Raw genomic sequence first — 18,001 nt, forward strand, 5'->3', positions numbered from 1 at the left:
AACAGCAGCCATAATTTAATGTATTTTTCATGTATTTAAGTTACACACACACACTCATAAATCCACTACTAGCGTCCAATCTTGTTGGTTACTTGGTTGACTGACTGGCATGCCATTCTATGCCACGCTATGCCATGTGGCATGCTACATAAAACAATAATCAAAACAACATGTGCGTGTTGACATCAAAAAACTAAAATAACATCTAGCAAAACTAAACAATTTATTTTTTAGAAAAAAAAATCCCCACACAGCTACACACAAACACATGAGATGTTAAAGCAGCGTTAAAATATTATAAATTATAAACATTTTGTTCTTTTTTCTGTTTAGCTAAAGGCCATAACTATTTTGTTTTTCAGATTTTTAGCTAGAAGCTGTAGCTACAGGAAATCCTTGTTATTGTAAACAGCCAACCAACGAAACCCTGTTTTCCCTCGTGCCACCCACAAGCTATAGTCTACTTTAGTTAAAAGCACAGCTGCTACATTTTCCTCTTTTTTTCTTTTTTTGTTTTAGTCCATTTTAGTAGAAGAAATTTCTCCCCTCGTTCTTTTTTAGTTTTTTTTTTTTTTTTTGCCTTGTTTGTGTATTTTTTGCAGCCAAGTTTTGCCATAATTTTGGCATTTAATCAAATTTTATTACAAGTAATTTTTCGCCAAGTTTTGGTGAGCGACTATGTGTTAAAAAGCAAAACGACAATCAACGTTTTTATACTCATGCGAAAACAAAAACAAGTCTTGTTGTTTATGGCCGGGAAAGCAGAGCAATAGAGGAATGGATTCCTAAATAGACAAAATATTCTAACATACTTTGCTTTTAACTTTCATATGATCACTACTCTAGGATCACTACGATCAAAAGCTTTAAAGATACTTTCAAAAGTTATCTTTTTAAAAAAGCTCCTAAAAGTATTTTCATTACATAGACAAACAAGCCTTTTCATAAAAAAAACAATTTTAATTGGATTTATACAATCGAACTTTTTCAATACTCAGTCTTACTTCCCAATTATCACTATTTTTCCAATATCGTTTTTTCACACAAAATAAATCAAACTACTTTAAGTTCCTTTACAAACTGTCTCCCATAGGCTGGCAAAGGTATACATTCGTGTATTATGATGATAATGATGATGCCACAATCATGATGATGACGATAATATTATTTAAGTTGTTATTATTACTTTCTGTCTTGGTTGTACAGCGGATGTCATACGTTATGCTCGAAGGAAATTCAAATTTCCTTCAAGCACTTTCAGTATTCTCTTATTTTATTTTTTTGCTCTTGCTCTGCTTACTTTTGGTAATAAAAATGGCTCAAGAGATGTTGAATTTTTCATGCTCTATGACGTGAGTTAATGTGGTTGTTGCTGTTGTACAATGTACATACATTTCTTCTAGCTATTGTTGTTAATGATTATAGTCTATTTGCCTTGAGAAGCCCAGGATTTCGACAAGATGACAATTATTGTAGCAACAATCAGCTCTGTGACAAAGGGAGCAAAAGTAGAGAAAACTAAATGAAAAAAATCTTGACAACAATTAATTGCTGCCACCAACTAAGAGTAACTAGGTTTTGTTGTTTAAACGAATAGTATTCGTACAAAATTTGTTCGTTGTTTTTGTAGTATTTGTGAATTATTACCGTTACAGCAGGGGGCCTTTGCTTATGTATTCCAACATTTTATTGTTTAAAATCAAAATAAAGAAAACTTCGTAAACGGAATGTAACCATGCTGTTTTAAAATATGTACATTTATTTGTTAAATACCCTCTCTCTTTTAAACTCTTTACCAGTTAAACTTTTCCTAAGAAACATGCAAAACAGGGAAAAAAAAGTACTAAAACGGTTAAATGCTAACGTCAACATAAAAAACAATTTTCAAATAATTGCTTCTTAAAGTTTAATATCACATCTATATAATTTCTAATCTAATTACAACTGTAAATACCAATCGCACAATAAAACCTCAAGGAACCTTTAACGAATTTTCCTACAAAAAAGTACCTTAACACAATTCTATTTTTATCGTCTCTGTTTAAGACTGATTTGTTTCAACATTTACTCTTAAAGATGGCAAATATTTATTTGTGTGTGTGAATTTCATTTTATTAAGACAATTTAAGTAAATTTTTTTGTAATGAAAAATTACATTTTTAGAACAATGTTTGGAAGAGTTATGTGTATGATTTGTTCTTTTCTCTTCTTAAGAACTTTTGAGATTTTAAATGTAAATTTTAGGAGGGCCATAATTTGTTGGTATTAAAAGTAATTGTGATGATTTAAGGCTTTGCATAGAAAATTGATTGTGGGTTTTGCCTCATTATCAATTGCTGGATTAGATGAAGTACATTGTAATAAATGTTAAATGGAATTGAAAATTTGTTAAATAAAAAGAAAAAACTGAATTAGAACTAGAACAGAACTAGAACAGAACTAGAACAGAACTAGAACAGAACTAGAACAGAACTAGAACAGAACTAGAACAGAACTAGAACAGAACTAGAACAGAACTAGAACAGAACTAGAACAGAACTAGAACAGAACTAGAACAGAACTAGAACAGAACTAGAACAGAACTAGAACTAGAACAGAACTAGAACAGAACTAGAACAGAACTAGAACAGAACTAGAACAGAACTAGAACAGAACTAGAACAGAACTAGAACAGAACTAAAACAGAACTAGAACAGAACTAGAACAGAACTAGAACAGAACTAGAACAGAACTGGAACAGAACTAGAACAGAACTGGAACAGAACTAGAACAGAACTAGAACAGAACTAGAACAGAACTAGAACAGAACTAGAACAGAACTAGAACAGAACTAGAACAGAACTAGAACAGAACTAGAACAGAACTAGAACAGAACTAGAACAGAACTAGAACAGAACTAGAACAGAACTAGAACAGAACTAGAACAGAACTAGAACAGAACTAGAACAGAACTAGAACAGAACTAGAACAGAACTAGAACAGAACTAAAACAGAACTAGAACAGAACTAGAACAGAACTAGAACAGAACTAGAACAGAACTGGAACAGAACTAGAACAGAACTGGAACAGAACTAGAACAGAACTAGAACTAGAAAGAAGAAACTAGAACAGAAACTTAGAACAGAACTAGAACAGAACTAGACCAGAACTAGAACAGAACTGGAACAGAACTAGAACAGAACTAGAACAGAACTAGAACAGAAACTAGAACAGAACTAGAACAGAACTAGAACAGAACTAGAACAGAACTAGAACAGAACTAGAAACAGAACTAGAACAGAACTAGAACAGAACTAGAACAGAACTAGAACAGAACTAGAACAGAACTAGAACAGAACTAGAACAGAACTAGAACAGAACTAGAACAGAACTAAAACAGAACTAGAACAGAACTAGAACAGAACTAGAACAGAACTAGAACAGAACTAGAAAAACTAGAACAGAATAGAACAGAACTAGAACAGAACTAGAACAGAACTAGAACAGAACTAGAACAGAACTAGAACAGAACTAGAACAGAACTAGAACAGAACTAGAACAGAACTAGAACAGAACTAGAACAGAACTAGAACAGAACTAGAACAGAACTAGAACAGAACAGAAACAGAACTAGAAACAGAACTAGAACAAGAACTAGAACAGAACTAGAACAGAAACCTAGAACAGAACTAGAACAGAACTAGAACAGAACTAGAACAGAACTAGAACAGAACTAGAACAGAACTAGAACAGAACTAGAACAGAACTAGAACAGAACTAGAACAGAACTAGAACAGAACTAGAACAGAACTAGAACAGAACTAGAACAGAACTAGAACAGAACTAGAACAGAACTAGAACAGAACTAGAACAGAACTAGAACAGAACTAGAACAGAACTAGAACAGAACTAGAACAGAACTAGAACAGAACTAGAACAGAACTAGAACAGAACTAGAACAGAACTAGAACAGAACTAGAACAGAACTAGAACAGAACTAGAACAGAACTAGAACAGAACTAGAACAGAACTAGAACAGAACTAGAACAGAACTAGAACAGAACTAGAACAGAACTAGAACAGAACTAGAACAGAACTAGAACAGAACTAGAACAGAACTAGAACAGAACTAGAACAGAACTAGAACAGAACTAGAACAGAACTAGAACAGAACTAGAACAGAACTAGAACAGAACTAGAACAGAACTAGAACAGAACTAGAACAGAACTAGAACAGAACTAGAACAGAACTAGAACAGAACTAGAACAGAACTAGAACAGAACGAGAACAGAACTAGAACAGAACTAGAACAGAACTAGAACAGAACTAGAACAGAACTAGAACAGAACTGAACAGAACTAGACGAACTAAGAACATAACAGACAACTAGAACAGAACTAGAAACAGAACTAGAACAGAACTAGAACAGAACTAGAAAACAGAACTAGAACAGAACTAGACAGAACTAAAACAGAACTAGAACGAACCTAGAACAGAACTAGAACAGAACTAGAACAGAACTAGAACAGAACTAGAACAGAACTAGAACAGAACTAGAACAGAACTAGAACAGAACTAGAACAGAACTAGAAAACTATGAACAGAACTAGAACAGAACTAGACAGAACTAGAACAGAACTAGAACAGAAGACTAGAACAGAACTAGAACAGAAACTAGAACCAGAACTAGAACAGAACTAGAACGAACTAAAACAGAACTAGAACAGAACTAGAACAGAACTAGAACAGAACTAGAACAGAACTAGAACAGAACTAGAACAGAACTAGAAACAGAACTAGAACAGAACTAGAACAGAACTAGAACAGAACTAGAACAGAACTAGAACAGACTAGAACAGAACTGGAACAATTATTTTTCTTATATTTAAATCAATAGTTTAAACAAATTATTATATTAAACGGCTAAACACATTTTGCCCTTCTTTATATTCTTTAAATAACATATATTTATTCTTTTTTAAGTGTAAATAAACTATAACCTCGTCTATAACCTTCTTAACCATTCAAGGGTTAATAACTAAAGATCAATGTCATCTAGATGTCTTCTATTTAGTAACTATTAAGTTTTATAACAATTTATGATATCTACTCAATACCAAAGATTATACAACATTATTTCCTCTTCAAGTACAAACATCAAATAAATAAAAATACACAAAAAGGAGAAAAAACTATGACAACATAATCAAGAGATAACAATCATTCTATAAGAGGATTTTTATGAAAAATTCATTAACAATATACATTTATAATGAAATAAAAATAAAGGACAACAAAAAGTGTAGGAAAAGCTGTATTATAAGGAGATAAATATAGAAAAAAGGTAAATTTTATAAAATAAATAAATAAACAATAAAAGGATTAAGTTGAACAAAGAAATATAGATAAATTTATTTAATACAGTGATTCTTAAAGGGTGATTTACCAAGAATTGAAACTAAATATGTATGTAATGGTAAAAATTACTAGTAGAGAAACTCTTTATTTTCGTAGCATAAGTTCTGCACATTTTATATGTAACTTACAGTTAGCAAATATGCTGGTGTATGTGCATTACTTGTTGTAGTAAAGAAAACAATGAACATAAAAATAAATTGCCAACTAAAGATAACGTAAGCAAAAAATATTTACACAAAAAAAAACAAATATTAAAGTGTTTTTTTATTATGTCTATAAAATTCTTTGTTTTTTTCATTCTTATTCAAGACAAATTTATTGTTTAAATTTTAAACATTTTAAAACAAATGTTATTGTTTTAAAACATTCAATTTTCCTTTGTTTATACAAACATACATATTTTATCCTTTTAAAACATTCTAAACATATTTTTGATAGAATAGGTATGTTTTAAATAATTTATTATTATAAATTCTTTAAAAATGTATTAATAATTCTTTTAGAATTTGTTTGTTCTTTAAGTTTAATAATTTGACAAGAATTAAAAGAAATTCTTTTAAAGTTTTAATTTGGAGATATAAGGGGATTGGGTTCAAGAAAAAACATTTTAAAGAACAAATTATAAATAATAAAAAACAATGTTTAAACATTTAAGAGCTGAAATAGAGCTGAACTAGTAGGTACTGTACTAAAACTAAACTAGAACTAAACTAATCCCATTTTGAAACATCATATATTTTTTTATAAATTTAAACAGTTTAAACTCAGTAAGCAAATGTCAATTACGTAACATTTACTGTAGACAAATAACATAAAAAAAATAAATAAAAATAATTTAAATTTTTTCTCCCCTAACAGTAGATATTACAAAAAGTTACACAATTGACCAATAAATATATCTTTGTTTTTTTTCTCATTTTTATTATTTTTATGACCAATATAATATTTCCTTTTCTTAGATAAGTTTTATATTTTACAATGGAAAAAATTATTTAACAGTATTGTTATTTTTCAAAAATTGTTTTTGCTTATTTGGCATAAATTTATAAAATTTTCACATATACAGCCAAATAGTATGCAATGGATTACTTATAACAAACACGTTTTAGGAAAAAAGAAACGTTTAGCAAACCATAACGAACATTTTTTTCATCATATAATAATTTTGTTATAGTTCTAAATTGTTTTCTATTCTTCTTTTATAGAGTTTTTCTTTTGTTGTTAAAATAATATTTTTTTAAAAAACAATTGGGAAAACTTTATTTTTCACTTGCAAAACAAAAGTTTTTCTTTTCTCACACATTGTCGTTTTCTTTTAGAACAAGTATGTAGTAGTGAACTGATTTTATTTCTTCCATTTTTTGTAGCTGTCAAAAGGTACATTGTTTAGTCCAGCATATTGTTATGTTTATGTGGCACAACAAGAATTTTTTTCAAAAGGAAAACGCTTGTGTTTGTTCTACTGCAAATTTAAACTTTGAACTTTTTAGAAGAAGAAACTAACTCAAGCCACAACAATACAAATTTGAAACTAATTGATTGATCATCTACCGGCATGAATTTCAAGTTGCTGTTTTCAATTGGCTTTTAAACTCAATATAGTGTCTCATAGCATTTTGAATAAAGAGAACAATTGGGAAATTGGTTCAAAATTAAAGTAGATAATTTAAAGTTCGAAATAAACTGAAATTTTTCTAAAGTCATAGTTTTCATACAAATATATGCAATTCCTAGATCTAGAACATAACACAAACAAATTTTATTAAAATACATTCCCAACAAATATTTTGGCCATAGTTATTGGCAGCCTGCCCTGCTTTTAATATCCACAGTTTGTTTAATGTTTTCCTACAACTGCCTCCTGCTGTGTTATTAATATTGCAACATGTAGCAAAACTAATTGCCAATGGTGGCAACATTCAATAATTTATTTATTTCTTTATACTCGTACACAGATAAATCGATTATGACAGAAAATAAATATTAAATTAATGCACACAATTTTATTTTATCCTGCTGGGCAGAAGACTTCCTTCCATCTTAATATTTTATTCAATACTTTAACTAACTAAAGCAAAAAATAATAAAAAAAAATGCAAAAAAGAAAAAAACTTTGTGAATATTTAATTAAATTGTAGCAGCTTTGCCAGAAATTTTTATAATAAAGTCCTTTATTTAACTTGCAAATACTTACAAAGTTTTCTTTGGCCAAAGTCGAGAAAAAAAATTTATAGAGACGAACTATAAGAAAGCATTACGGTTTAAGGTAGTTAAGATTAAATATTCTTAAACTTTTTTCATAGTTTTTTTCTTCTACACTTTGCCAAAGCTTAAGTTTCAATAAAGCTCATTTCAATTTGTAACACTTCTTTAAATGACCCTTAATAATTTAAAAGATTAGGAATGGAAGTGAGAGATATAAAGAAACAAAAACAAGATGATTATTTAATAAGATGAGTATTTACGTTTAAATGACCATAAATTGTTTATTTCAAAGCAATGGATTTCATTTGTAATAATTAGGTTTATATAATTGAGTTAAATTATTTGTTCAAGTTAAAATGGACGTTATATTTATTATTAGAACTGAACTAGAACTGAACTAGAACTGAACTAGAACTAAACTAGAACTGAACAAGAACTGAACTAGAACTGAACTAGAACTGAACTAGAACTGAACTAGAACTGAACTAGAACTGAACTAGAACTGAACTAGAACTGAACTAGAACTGAACTAGAACTGAACTAGAACTGAACTAGAACTGAACTAGAACTGAACTAGAACTGAACTAGAACTGAACTAGAACTGAACTAGAACTGAACTAGAACTGAACTAGAACTGAACTAGAACTGAACTAGAACTGAACTAGAACTGAACTAGAACTGAACTAGAACTGAACTAGAACTGAACTAGAACTGAACTAGAACTGAACTAGAACTGAACTAGAACTGAACTAGAACTGAACTAGAACTGAACTAGAACTGAACTAGATCCGAACTTGAAATGAAAAATAATAGAAAATATTTGTTTAGCTTATATTCTAAAAGATCCCATAAGGGAGGGACATTGTTAAATCGTCATAATTTTCTGCCGAGTTTATACAATATTTCATTAAATATCCTTAATATTCCTTTAAATACACCTTGTATTTTTGTCTCATTAAATTTTACTGCAAAATATTCTGAAATATTAAAAAAATATTTTTCATTATTCATGTTGGCTTTTAACTTTAATTACCATTGAGACAGTTTGGTTTTACTTTTAAATCCCTTAAGGTCTATATGCAAAGAGTGCTATAATAAATCACACAAAATATTTGTCACTTTCCTCTTTGTTTTTCCTACAACTTTTTAATATAAAAAAATCCATTTTTTTAACCGAAAAAATAGAATAAAATTTTAACAAAAAAAGTTTTAACCATAATATAACAAACACTAGGACCATTAATCACAATTACCATAAAGTCAACAGTTTTTTTTTTTATACTTTTTTAAAACACATTTAACCAACACTTGGTTGGCTACTTAGCATTTTAATAGTAGTTAATTGCAAATAGACTAACAGCCACCAGTCAGAAATAAGAAAAAAAAAAAAACAACTAAAACATTAGCTAACAATTTATATATGAAAAAAGAGAAAATTTTATCTAATGGACAATACTCGTAATTTAACAATAAATGTTTGTCCTTGAAATGAAAGAAGCTGCTGTGGCAGCAGCTGCAGCTTTGGACTGAAAATTGTAACCAACATTCTTACCATAGGCTGGGAGTTAATTAATGATAAATAAGACACATCTACAGCTCAGCTTTTATTAAGTAAAATCCTTGGGCAAAAATATTTTGTATTTTTCTTATTTTTCTTCTGTTTCCCTCTCTTATATTGTCTTTTTATGATTATTGTTTTAAATATTTTTTAGCATTTTTTTCACTCATACTTTTCTTAAAAGTTTGTTAGAAATTCAAACGAAAAACCAACATAACCAGCATATCCTTAGTTAATGGATAAAGTTTCCTCTTTGCATTTTTGTTGTTGGCTAAGGAAAATATTGTCGTTGTGTTTTGCTGATTTTCACTCCTCTAAATGTTTCAGACAAATTCAACATCTTGTTATCGACGTAACTTTGTTACGCCCAGTCAACCAACCAACTAACTAACCAACCAGCCATCAATTGTAGGGAGAGCTTTTACTAAAAATTTCTACTTGCTTTCAATTTAATGATTATTGTTGTAATTACACAAAAGGCGAACAGAATAATTATTTTTATTAGTTATAATTTTTAAAAATTTATTTAAATTGGCTTAACTTTTTAGTTATTTGATGGGGCAGAGAGTTTGTAAAATGCTTGAATTTAGAAGAAAATATAAATTGAAGTTCCTTGAATTAAGGAAAAGACATACTGTGTTTTGTGTAGTAATTTAAGGGAAATTATAGAGAAAAATAGGAAAATTTTAGCTTGAATATTAATTACCCTTTATGTGTAATTAGAATTAAAATTTGGGTTTTATTTGCATTAAATTTAATTTACAAACTATTTGTGTAACTGCCTTAAAGTATGCAACTTTATATATTTATAACTAAAAAGTTTAAAATAAAAAAGAGTTCTCTGAATTTTCTCTAAAAAAATAACAAAATAATTATAAATAAATATTTTTTGTGAGTATATTAACATAATTGGTTATGATTTAATAATCAAAAAATCTCTCAAGATCGATAATTATTTTTGAAATAATATAGAGAATTTTTGAACGAAAGTTTTTTTTAATTTTATAAACTTTTATTATTAAAAATTTCTCTAAATAAAAAATGTTCCAAAATTTTTTAAAAAATAAAGAATTATTGTAAAGGATATCTTTATTATTAAAAACTGTCTGGTTCTTCATTATTTGTATTATAATAAGCTGACACTGCAGTAATCTATAATAAAGGATTTTAAAACCTTTCCTCTTAATGTTTTTATTTCTTAGAATTATTTTTTTATCCTGAAGGAAATTACATAGACAGATGCTTCATTCTATATAATGATAATAATTTAGAAGGCAAATCATGAAATGGGGTCAAAGTAATTAATAATAAGGGTTTAATATTGTAAATCACTTAATAAAAAATATTGAAAATTTTATTTATATTAAATGAAAAAGTTTTTCTTTTGGAAATTTTACTTGTTTAAGCAATTTCTCATTTAGCCAATATGTCATGAACTGTTACTGATTATTTTGTAATTTCTAGTTGTCGTTGTTCTCACTAACTGAAAGAGAAAAGGCCTTGAACGAATTGTATTGTTTTGTTTTTTTATTCAATTCTCTTTTTGTTTTTCTTTTTTTTTTATTTTTCCTGTTTTACTTTCATTATTTACCATGACACATCTGCTGCATTGTTGTCATGTTCATTTAATAATTATTGTCAATAATAATGAAATAAGCACAACAGTATGTCTTTGTCGTTTTATCTCTCTCTCTCTCTCTCTTTCATCACTTAATCTTTCTTTATTTAATTGAGTTTTAATTAGAAATTTCTTAAAATAAAACCAATTACATCTTAGAGATTTGTAAAACATTTAGGGACTTATTGAATTAATTTTATATTAATTTAATTTTTTTTTTAAACATTTTTTTCTCTTCTTTTATTTATTTTTTGCTATTCTCAATTTTTAATGTTGAAAAATAAAAATTTTGCCTTTGTACTTTTGTTGTGTGGTGGGTGCATAAAAATAAAAATTTAATTTCTGTGTCTGGCAGTTCATTGTTGTTTATAGTTTTTGATTGTTTTATGTATTTTTTTTCTTTTTTGTTGCAATACTATATCTCATGTATATTCAGAAGTTGTTTTTGGGTTTTTTATTTTTTGCTTTTGGTGTTATTGTGGTTTTTATTTAAGTTTTTCATTAAAGACTAATGAAAGTGGGAAATATTTATGCATATTTTACATATGTATGTATTAGAGCCCTGCATGAGTAACTCTATTTGCTACACACAATGAGTGACTCATTGCTTTGCACTCAACTCATTGTTTGTTTAGAATAGTATTTACAAAGTTTTGTTATACTCAAACGTTGTGAGTACTATCAAGTGAATGTGCAACTACATTCAAATCGAGCGAGTAAACAATTTGTTTATGTTAAAACAATACAAAATAGATTGTTTGAATCGAATGAATCGATTCAAACTTTTTCTTGAATAAATGGTGAAAATTTTGAATGCTGTTAAAACTAGTTCCTGTGGCCCGAATTCGCTGAAATTTGGTAGTCTTGAGTACAATTGATGACAAGATAATATTATGTTCGAATATTCGAAATTAAGTTCGAAAATTCGGAGTTATGTTTGAAAAATTTTTTATGCTTTTAAATTATTCTTTGAGTCCAAAAAACTAAAAAAAAAATTTTCGAAAATTCGAACTCATGTTCGAAAAAAATTTACAGCTGATAAAACCAGTTTCCGTGGACCAAATTGGCTGAAATTTGGCAGTGTTAAGTACAGTTGATGACGCTACTATATTATCTTCGACTATTCGAAATTAAGTTCGAAAATTCGAAGTAATATTCAAAAAATCTGTTAATTTGTCGAACTTAAAAATTGTTTTGCTTTCACTCGATTCACTCACTGTATACTACTTGAATTGAATCACACAAACACTCTCATTACTTGTTTCGTTTGAATTGAGTATTGACTAACATTCCTTATTTTCAAATATACTATTCATTTCATTCATAAAACAATGAGTGAGTCAAACACAGTGTTTGAAAAAAATCAAATGTTTTAATTTATTATTTAAGTCACTCATGCAGGGCTCTAGTATGTATGTACAATGTACATTGTAGGTACAATGTACATAATATTTGATATTTTTCATAGTTTTACATAGTTGTAAATAATATTTGGTTTTCAAATGTTATAATGCTTGTCCACAGAGCAGTCCGTATTGTAGTCCATAGACTGATACACGGACTAGAACATAGACTAGTTAATAGATAATTCCGTCAAATTGTACATAGGCTACTATATAGAATATTCAATAGAACTGAACTAGAACTGAACTAGAACTGAACTAGAACTGAACTAGAACTGAACTAGAACTGAACTAGAACTGAACTAGAACTGAACTAGAACTGAACTAGAACTGAACTAGAACTGAACTAGAACTGAACTAGAACTGAACTAGAACTGAACTAGAACTGAACTAGAACTGAACTAGAACTGAACTAGAACTGAACTAGAACTGAACTAGAACTGAACTAGAACTGAACTAGAACTGAACTAGAACTGAACTAGAACTGAACTAGAACTGAACTAGAACTGAACTAGAACTAGAACTGATTTTGTAATAATATTTAAAAAAAATTAAAAATATTTTTCATGTTAGCTTTTAACTTATTTTACTAACGTCTTCTTACCAAATTCTCTCTTTAATATAGTTTCAATTTGTTGTCTCACTAAACAATAAGTTTTCGTAATTTACTTAATCATTATGGATAATGTTCAGGATATTTTGTCACTTTTGTCCCTCTAGTAATACTTATTAAGTCGCTAACAAAATGCAATAAATAATAAAAAAACATTAAAGAAAACAAAAGAGAGACTTCATTAACTCGAAATAATTGAAGAGTCACTAGAGCGTATGATTAACAAGTTTATTGTTTGGCAAACAATCAAATCAAGTACACGCCACAGTGTCTAATAAACACTTCAAAACAAACTCTCTCTAAACAGAGCAACAAAAAACTATTTACCTCCAGTATTCCGTTATTTTCTAACAAATTATTTAACATTATTTATTATTCAACTATTTATTTGAGTTTGCCTGTCATTGTCTGCTATTAGTAGCAAAAGTATGAAATGAATACCAACAATTATGGGTCATCATGATATAACATGACAAGGCATGACATTTTTCCATTAAATTTTTTTTTTGTGTTCATAACAAAAGGCATATAGAAAACAACTAAATTGGCTAAATAAATAATCATGAATAAAATTACTCAAATACATACATATATAGAGGTTTGATTATGTTGACTTTGCACTTACCACACAATATTTTTCGCTCTTCTTTGAGCACTCCTTCAAATAGAGATGAGCATACTGTTCGGAATAATTGAGGCAAGGTGTGATGGAACCAACACCCTCATTATATTGGCCACACATGTAACACTTGAGTCCATTTACAGTAACAAGGCCACATACCAGAACAGTTAACAAGGCAATAAAATTCTGATAACTCATGATTTTAAATGATGGCATTGTCCTAAATACTTTTCTGCCAGATCCTGATGTTGCTAATGCTGCTGATGATGTTGCGGTTGTTAGTTTTTCTAGTTCAACTGGCTGTTCCATCAAAGAAAACAAAGAAATCTCTGCTGAAGATGAAGAAGACGAGACAGCATCAACATTTGATGTGGCCTCCACCACAGATGATGGTGATAACAATGGTACTGTTGTTGTTGTATTTGATGTTGTTGCTGCCGCTTTTATTGTTGGATATTTGTGTAATGTTATGGCTCTTGTACGAGTTAAACCAGCAGCACCAGCAATTGTTGTTTTTGTTTTAGTCGATGTTGACGACAACGATGATTTTTTATTATTATTTTTTATCAATAGTGACATTATAGAATCTTTGTTGTTTTTGTTTTGTTGATTTTTTATACTTTTACTACAAGAGTACCGTTATTTCTGTGTTTATCTCTTTAATGATGTGTCAAAAAGAGGAGTGATTGAAGGCAGATCAGGGAGTTTTAAATGTCTTATTGTTTTTGTTATTTTTATTTTTCACTTTGTTATGGTTATTCTATATGTTTATCTTAATAAATGTTTTTTTGTAGTTTTATCTTTTGTTATTTTTACAAATTTTCTGCAATTTCTATTAAATATTTATGTTTTCTTAAAAAAAAAAGATAAAATAAATGAAAACAATTTTACCGCTATAAAAACAACCATTTAGTCTTTATTTTCCTTTTTCGCCGTTAGCTAAAAGTTTATTTAACTCTTACCACCTTTTGGCTGTTTTCTATTTCTTTATGTCAGTAGTTCTTTAGCAAAAAATTAAAATATAATACGATTAGCTGAGTTTTATGCTTGTATTGGTTTCGTTTAAGTATTTTCTTTGATAATTTTTTTCATAAGTTTTGGCGAAACTAAAAGAAACTCTTAGCTCTTGTTTTATGTGCTTTTTTCGCACAAAAATGTTTGTTTTAAAATCATTGAAAGAATGAGAAAAACTACTATTCAAAGTTTCTACTTGTTTTATAGATTGATAAATATTGTAGTAGTTTTAATGTTAAATAAAAGGTTGATGAAATAATCGCACTTTGTAAATCAATTTCTAAATATTTATTAAATTAAATTGTTTTATTTTATAAACTTTTATGAAATTTTTTTTGAAATTGCTTGGAATTTTATTTTGTGATTTTTTTTTTTAAGTTCAGATTTGAACTTTTCTAACGGTTTATAAAGTTTAAGTGATTGCTGGATAAGAAATTATGAGCAGATTATTACAAAATTCCTCAAAATTATTTCTAAACATAGGTTACAGATTTCTAAAATTTTAAGTGGCTTTCTATGGGGGCTAAAATATTAAAATGTCTGCATATGATGCGAAGTAAAATAATTGTATCTTTTTTTATTTGATTACAATGTTTACATAGAGTACATCACTAAATCGATTCTGGATTGATTGAATATTAAGCTTGATTCAAAATAACTCACATATTTGTATCGCACCATTATATTCAATATCATTCTAACTATGTTGGTTATGCAGCTTTCCTATAAGATTTCGGACTTCCCTAGCCCAATCATGTTTCTTTCAGAAAATTACTTTATTTTTTATTATCTGTATAAATAAAAATGTAATTTTTGTTCGTAATCGATAAACTCAGGAACTATGGCACCTGATGAGACAAAAATTCAAATATACATACATGTTCCAGGGATAGTGAGAAGTCGCTAATCCGAAACCTTTTAAATTTTAGAGTCTTTTAAAATTTAGCATCTTTACATTGAGAATCTTATAGGCAAATATAAGGGTCGGTAAGGTGCAGCTAGTTTAACCATTTTCAGAACAGAAAGAACAGGAAGTATCTTTCAAATTGCGACATGTTGCGTGCGCACAAGACAGACAGACAGTCAGACCGACTTAAAAAGTGCTTCCGAGTCGACTTGGTATACTTTAAGGTGGGTGTAGGATCAATATTTGTGGGTGTTACAAACATTAGCACAAACGCATAATATAATTCCTACTATAGCGCATAAAAACTGATTCTCTACGTTCAATTATGAGCCGATCCTCATGAAATTAGTTCCTTGTTTATGTCAAACTTCATCGCTATACCGGTATTTTTGAGCCAGTTTGAGCATCTTTAAAGTCTTTTTCTGAAGGGGACCTTATATGAGTGCTAGGGTCAATTATTAACCGATCCTCATACAATTTGGTAGAAATATTTTAGAAGCCAAAAAAAAACTTTCTTATATCGAATTTAATACTCTATTTTCATTTTTTAGGACATTTAAAGTAATTTTCCAAAAGGTACTTTATATAAAGGTTACGATCCTCCCGTTTAAGATCTACCATGTTATCATCACACATATAGATGAAAGGAGATGACTACATCGTGGAAGAATCTAATGAGGACCCATAATATGCATACAAATTTTTAATACTCATATTCTCAGTTAGAGAAAATTTGTTTATACTCTCTACAGCAATACGGGCCGGGGTCAACTAATTTACTTGTAAAATAACCTAATACCCCCCAAACAATTAAGGGTTACTTTTGGAACTTTAAGGCAAAGATAAATACTTTTGTAGTCGAATTTTTAGTACTTATTTGATAAATAAATAAAGTTTTTTTAATAAAATGTCAGTTTTTGGAAGAGCAAATATAATTTTAAAAATTTTAGAAAAAGCGCAATTTAAATTACTAAAAAAGCTTATATTCAAATTAAACTTTATCAAAACTTAAAAAGGTTCATACATACATATTTATATTTTTACACCCGCATTCATTAAAGCTTAAAAGTTATTGATGTTTTATTAAAATGATTTTATATAGAAAAAGTGCTTAATAAACCATAAGTAAACGATTAATATCTTTGAGAAAACGACGGTAAATCATTAGTTACTATTTTCTTGACAAAACCTATTAAAATAAAAGGGATTTTTCCCCCACATGTGGAAACACTGTCTCATACATATTTTCAATAATAAAATCTGCCTAAAAGCACGTTTGAAATATTTAGATATTATTTAGTCGTTATAAAATTTACATTTAAAAAAATTGATTTTATTTCTAATTTAATTTTTCTTGCAATATAGAACATAGTGTTGCAAATTAAATGTTGGCATGTGGCCAAAACAAGTCTGAATACTAAATACTAGGTAAGATTTCTTGTTGTAAAATATTTGAGACTTTTACACCTAAATGTTGTAATATTTTAGATTTTATGCTGCACATTGTTAAGTAGAAGAATTGAGTAGCTATAAACCAAGACAAAATAAATACAAGGTTATAATATTTTTAAGAATAATTATAAATATAAAAATTATACTATTAATATGAATAATTAAAGTTTACTAATAACGTTTATATTAATTATAATGAAAATAGAGCAATTTTATGGGTATATGTAAAAAGAATTTGTCTATTTTTATTTGAATTCAAATTGTTTTATTTAAACAATTATTGTTTTTGTTTAAAATTTAATCACTTGAACTAATTAAACAACAAAGCGAAATAAAATTACAAAAAATCAACAACAGTAGCTTTACAAATTGCAAAAACGCAGTTAGTTTATTTTCAAACAATGACATTCATGCATTTCGTGTATTTGTTTATTAAATAGTTAACGGTACTTGAGGGTATTTTTAAAAGGGGCGTTGTTTTCCTTATGTTCTGCTATTCGCTTAAGTTGTGTTTAAAAATTATGCAAGCACAGTTTTGAGCCGATAATTATTTTCTTTTAATACTATGTTTTAGTTTTATTATTAATTTTTCTTATTTATCTTTTTATCTTATAATTTTTTTAATTATCACCTCACTTTTTTGCTTAGTTTGTTGTGGATGTGGCTGCTGTTCACACTTTTCTTTTGTGTTTTAAATCTTTTGATTACAAAACTACAAAGTAAACTAACTTTAAATTTGTTCTCTTTTTTATATTAAACCGTTATTTTTTTGCTTTACACTTTTGTTTGTTCTATTTGTTTTCTATGTATTTTCTTTTGTTCCGCTTTATGCCATACACGTTGAACTCGTTATCGAAGACTAAACACTGCTTACGATGCTGCAGTCGTAAGCCATGCCTTTTTAACACACTTTGCAAGTCATAGAGATACGAGCAAGCAATACAACAAAAACACGAATCTAAACGAATGCTAACAAATACAGACATACGCACAAACAACCGGACATAGAGCAAACGAAAAATATATTAACATACATACTTGCATACATAAGGAAAAATGCTTTAACATTTTACAAAGAAAAGTTTTTGGTTTGTTTGTGGAATGTATTTAATAATATAACAGAAATCTGTTAAGTTTCTGTTCGATATAATGTTACGTTAATAACATTTTAAGTTAAGAACCAGTCTAAGAAATTTTAAAAGAAAAAGCT

General features: G+C 28.3%; 1 protein-coding gene across 14 annotated transcripts in view; it reads right to left on the reverse strand.

Annotated features, from left to right (window-relative positions):
• LOC119601672 overlaps window positions 1-17,836 on the reverse strand; it is a 53,693-nt gene extending 35,857 nt beyond the window's left edge. Inside the window, exons 1-2 of one of the 14 annotated variants that reach the window (XM_037952790.1) lie at window positions 17,428-17,836; window positions 13,422-14,178 (exon numbers count right to left, since the gene is read on the reverse strand). In XM_037952790.1, the coding sequence (XP_037808718.1) occupies window positions 13,422-13,997 (576 nt within the window). In that variant the 5' untranslated portion in view covers window positions 13,998-14,178; window positions 17,428-17,836. Of the gene's footprint in view, window positions 1-13,421; window positions 14,271-17,241 lie in introns of all 14 variants that reach the window. The other 13 variants (XM_037952788.1, XM_037952785.1, XM_037952783.1 and 10 more) reach the window with 13 other exon arrangements.
• Window positions 17,837-18,001: the final 165 nt, after the last annotated feature.

The sequence above is a fragment of the Lucilia sericata genome, unplaced genomic scaffold (genome assembly GCF_015586225.1).
Source record: "Lucilia sericata isolate MDLA Ls3-8-SP2 unplaced genomic scaffold, ASM1558622v1 Contig000185F_arrow, whole genome shotgun sequence".
Classification (NCBI taxonomy): Eukaryota; Metazoa; Arthropoda; class Insecta; order Diptera; family Calliphoridae; genus Lucilia; species Lucilia sericata.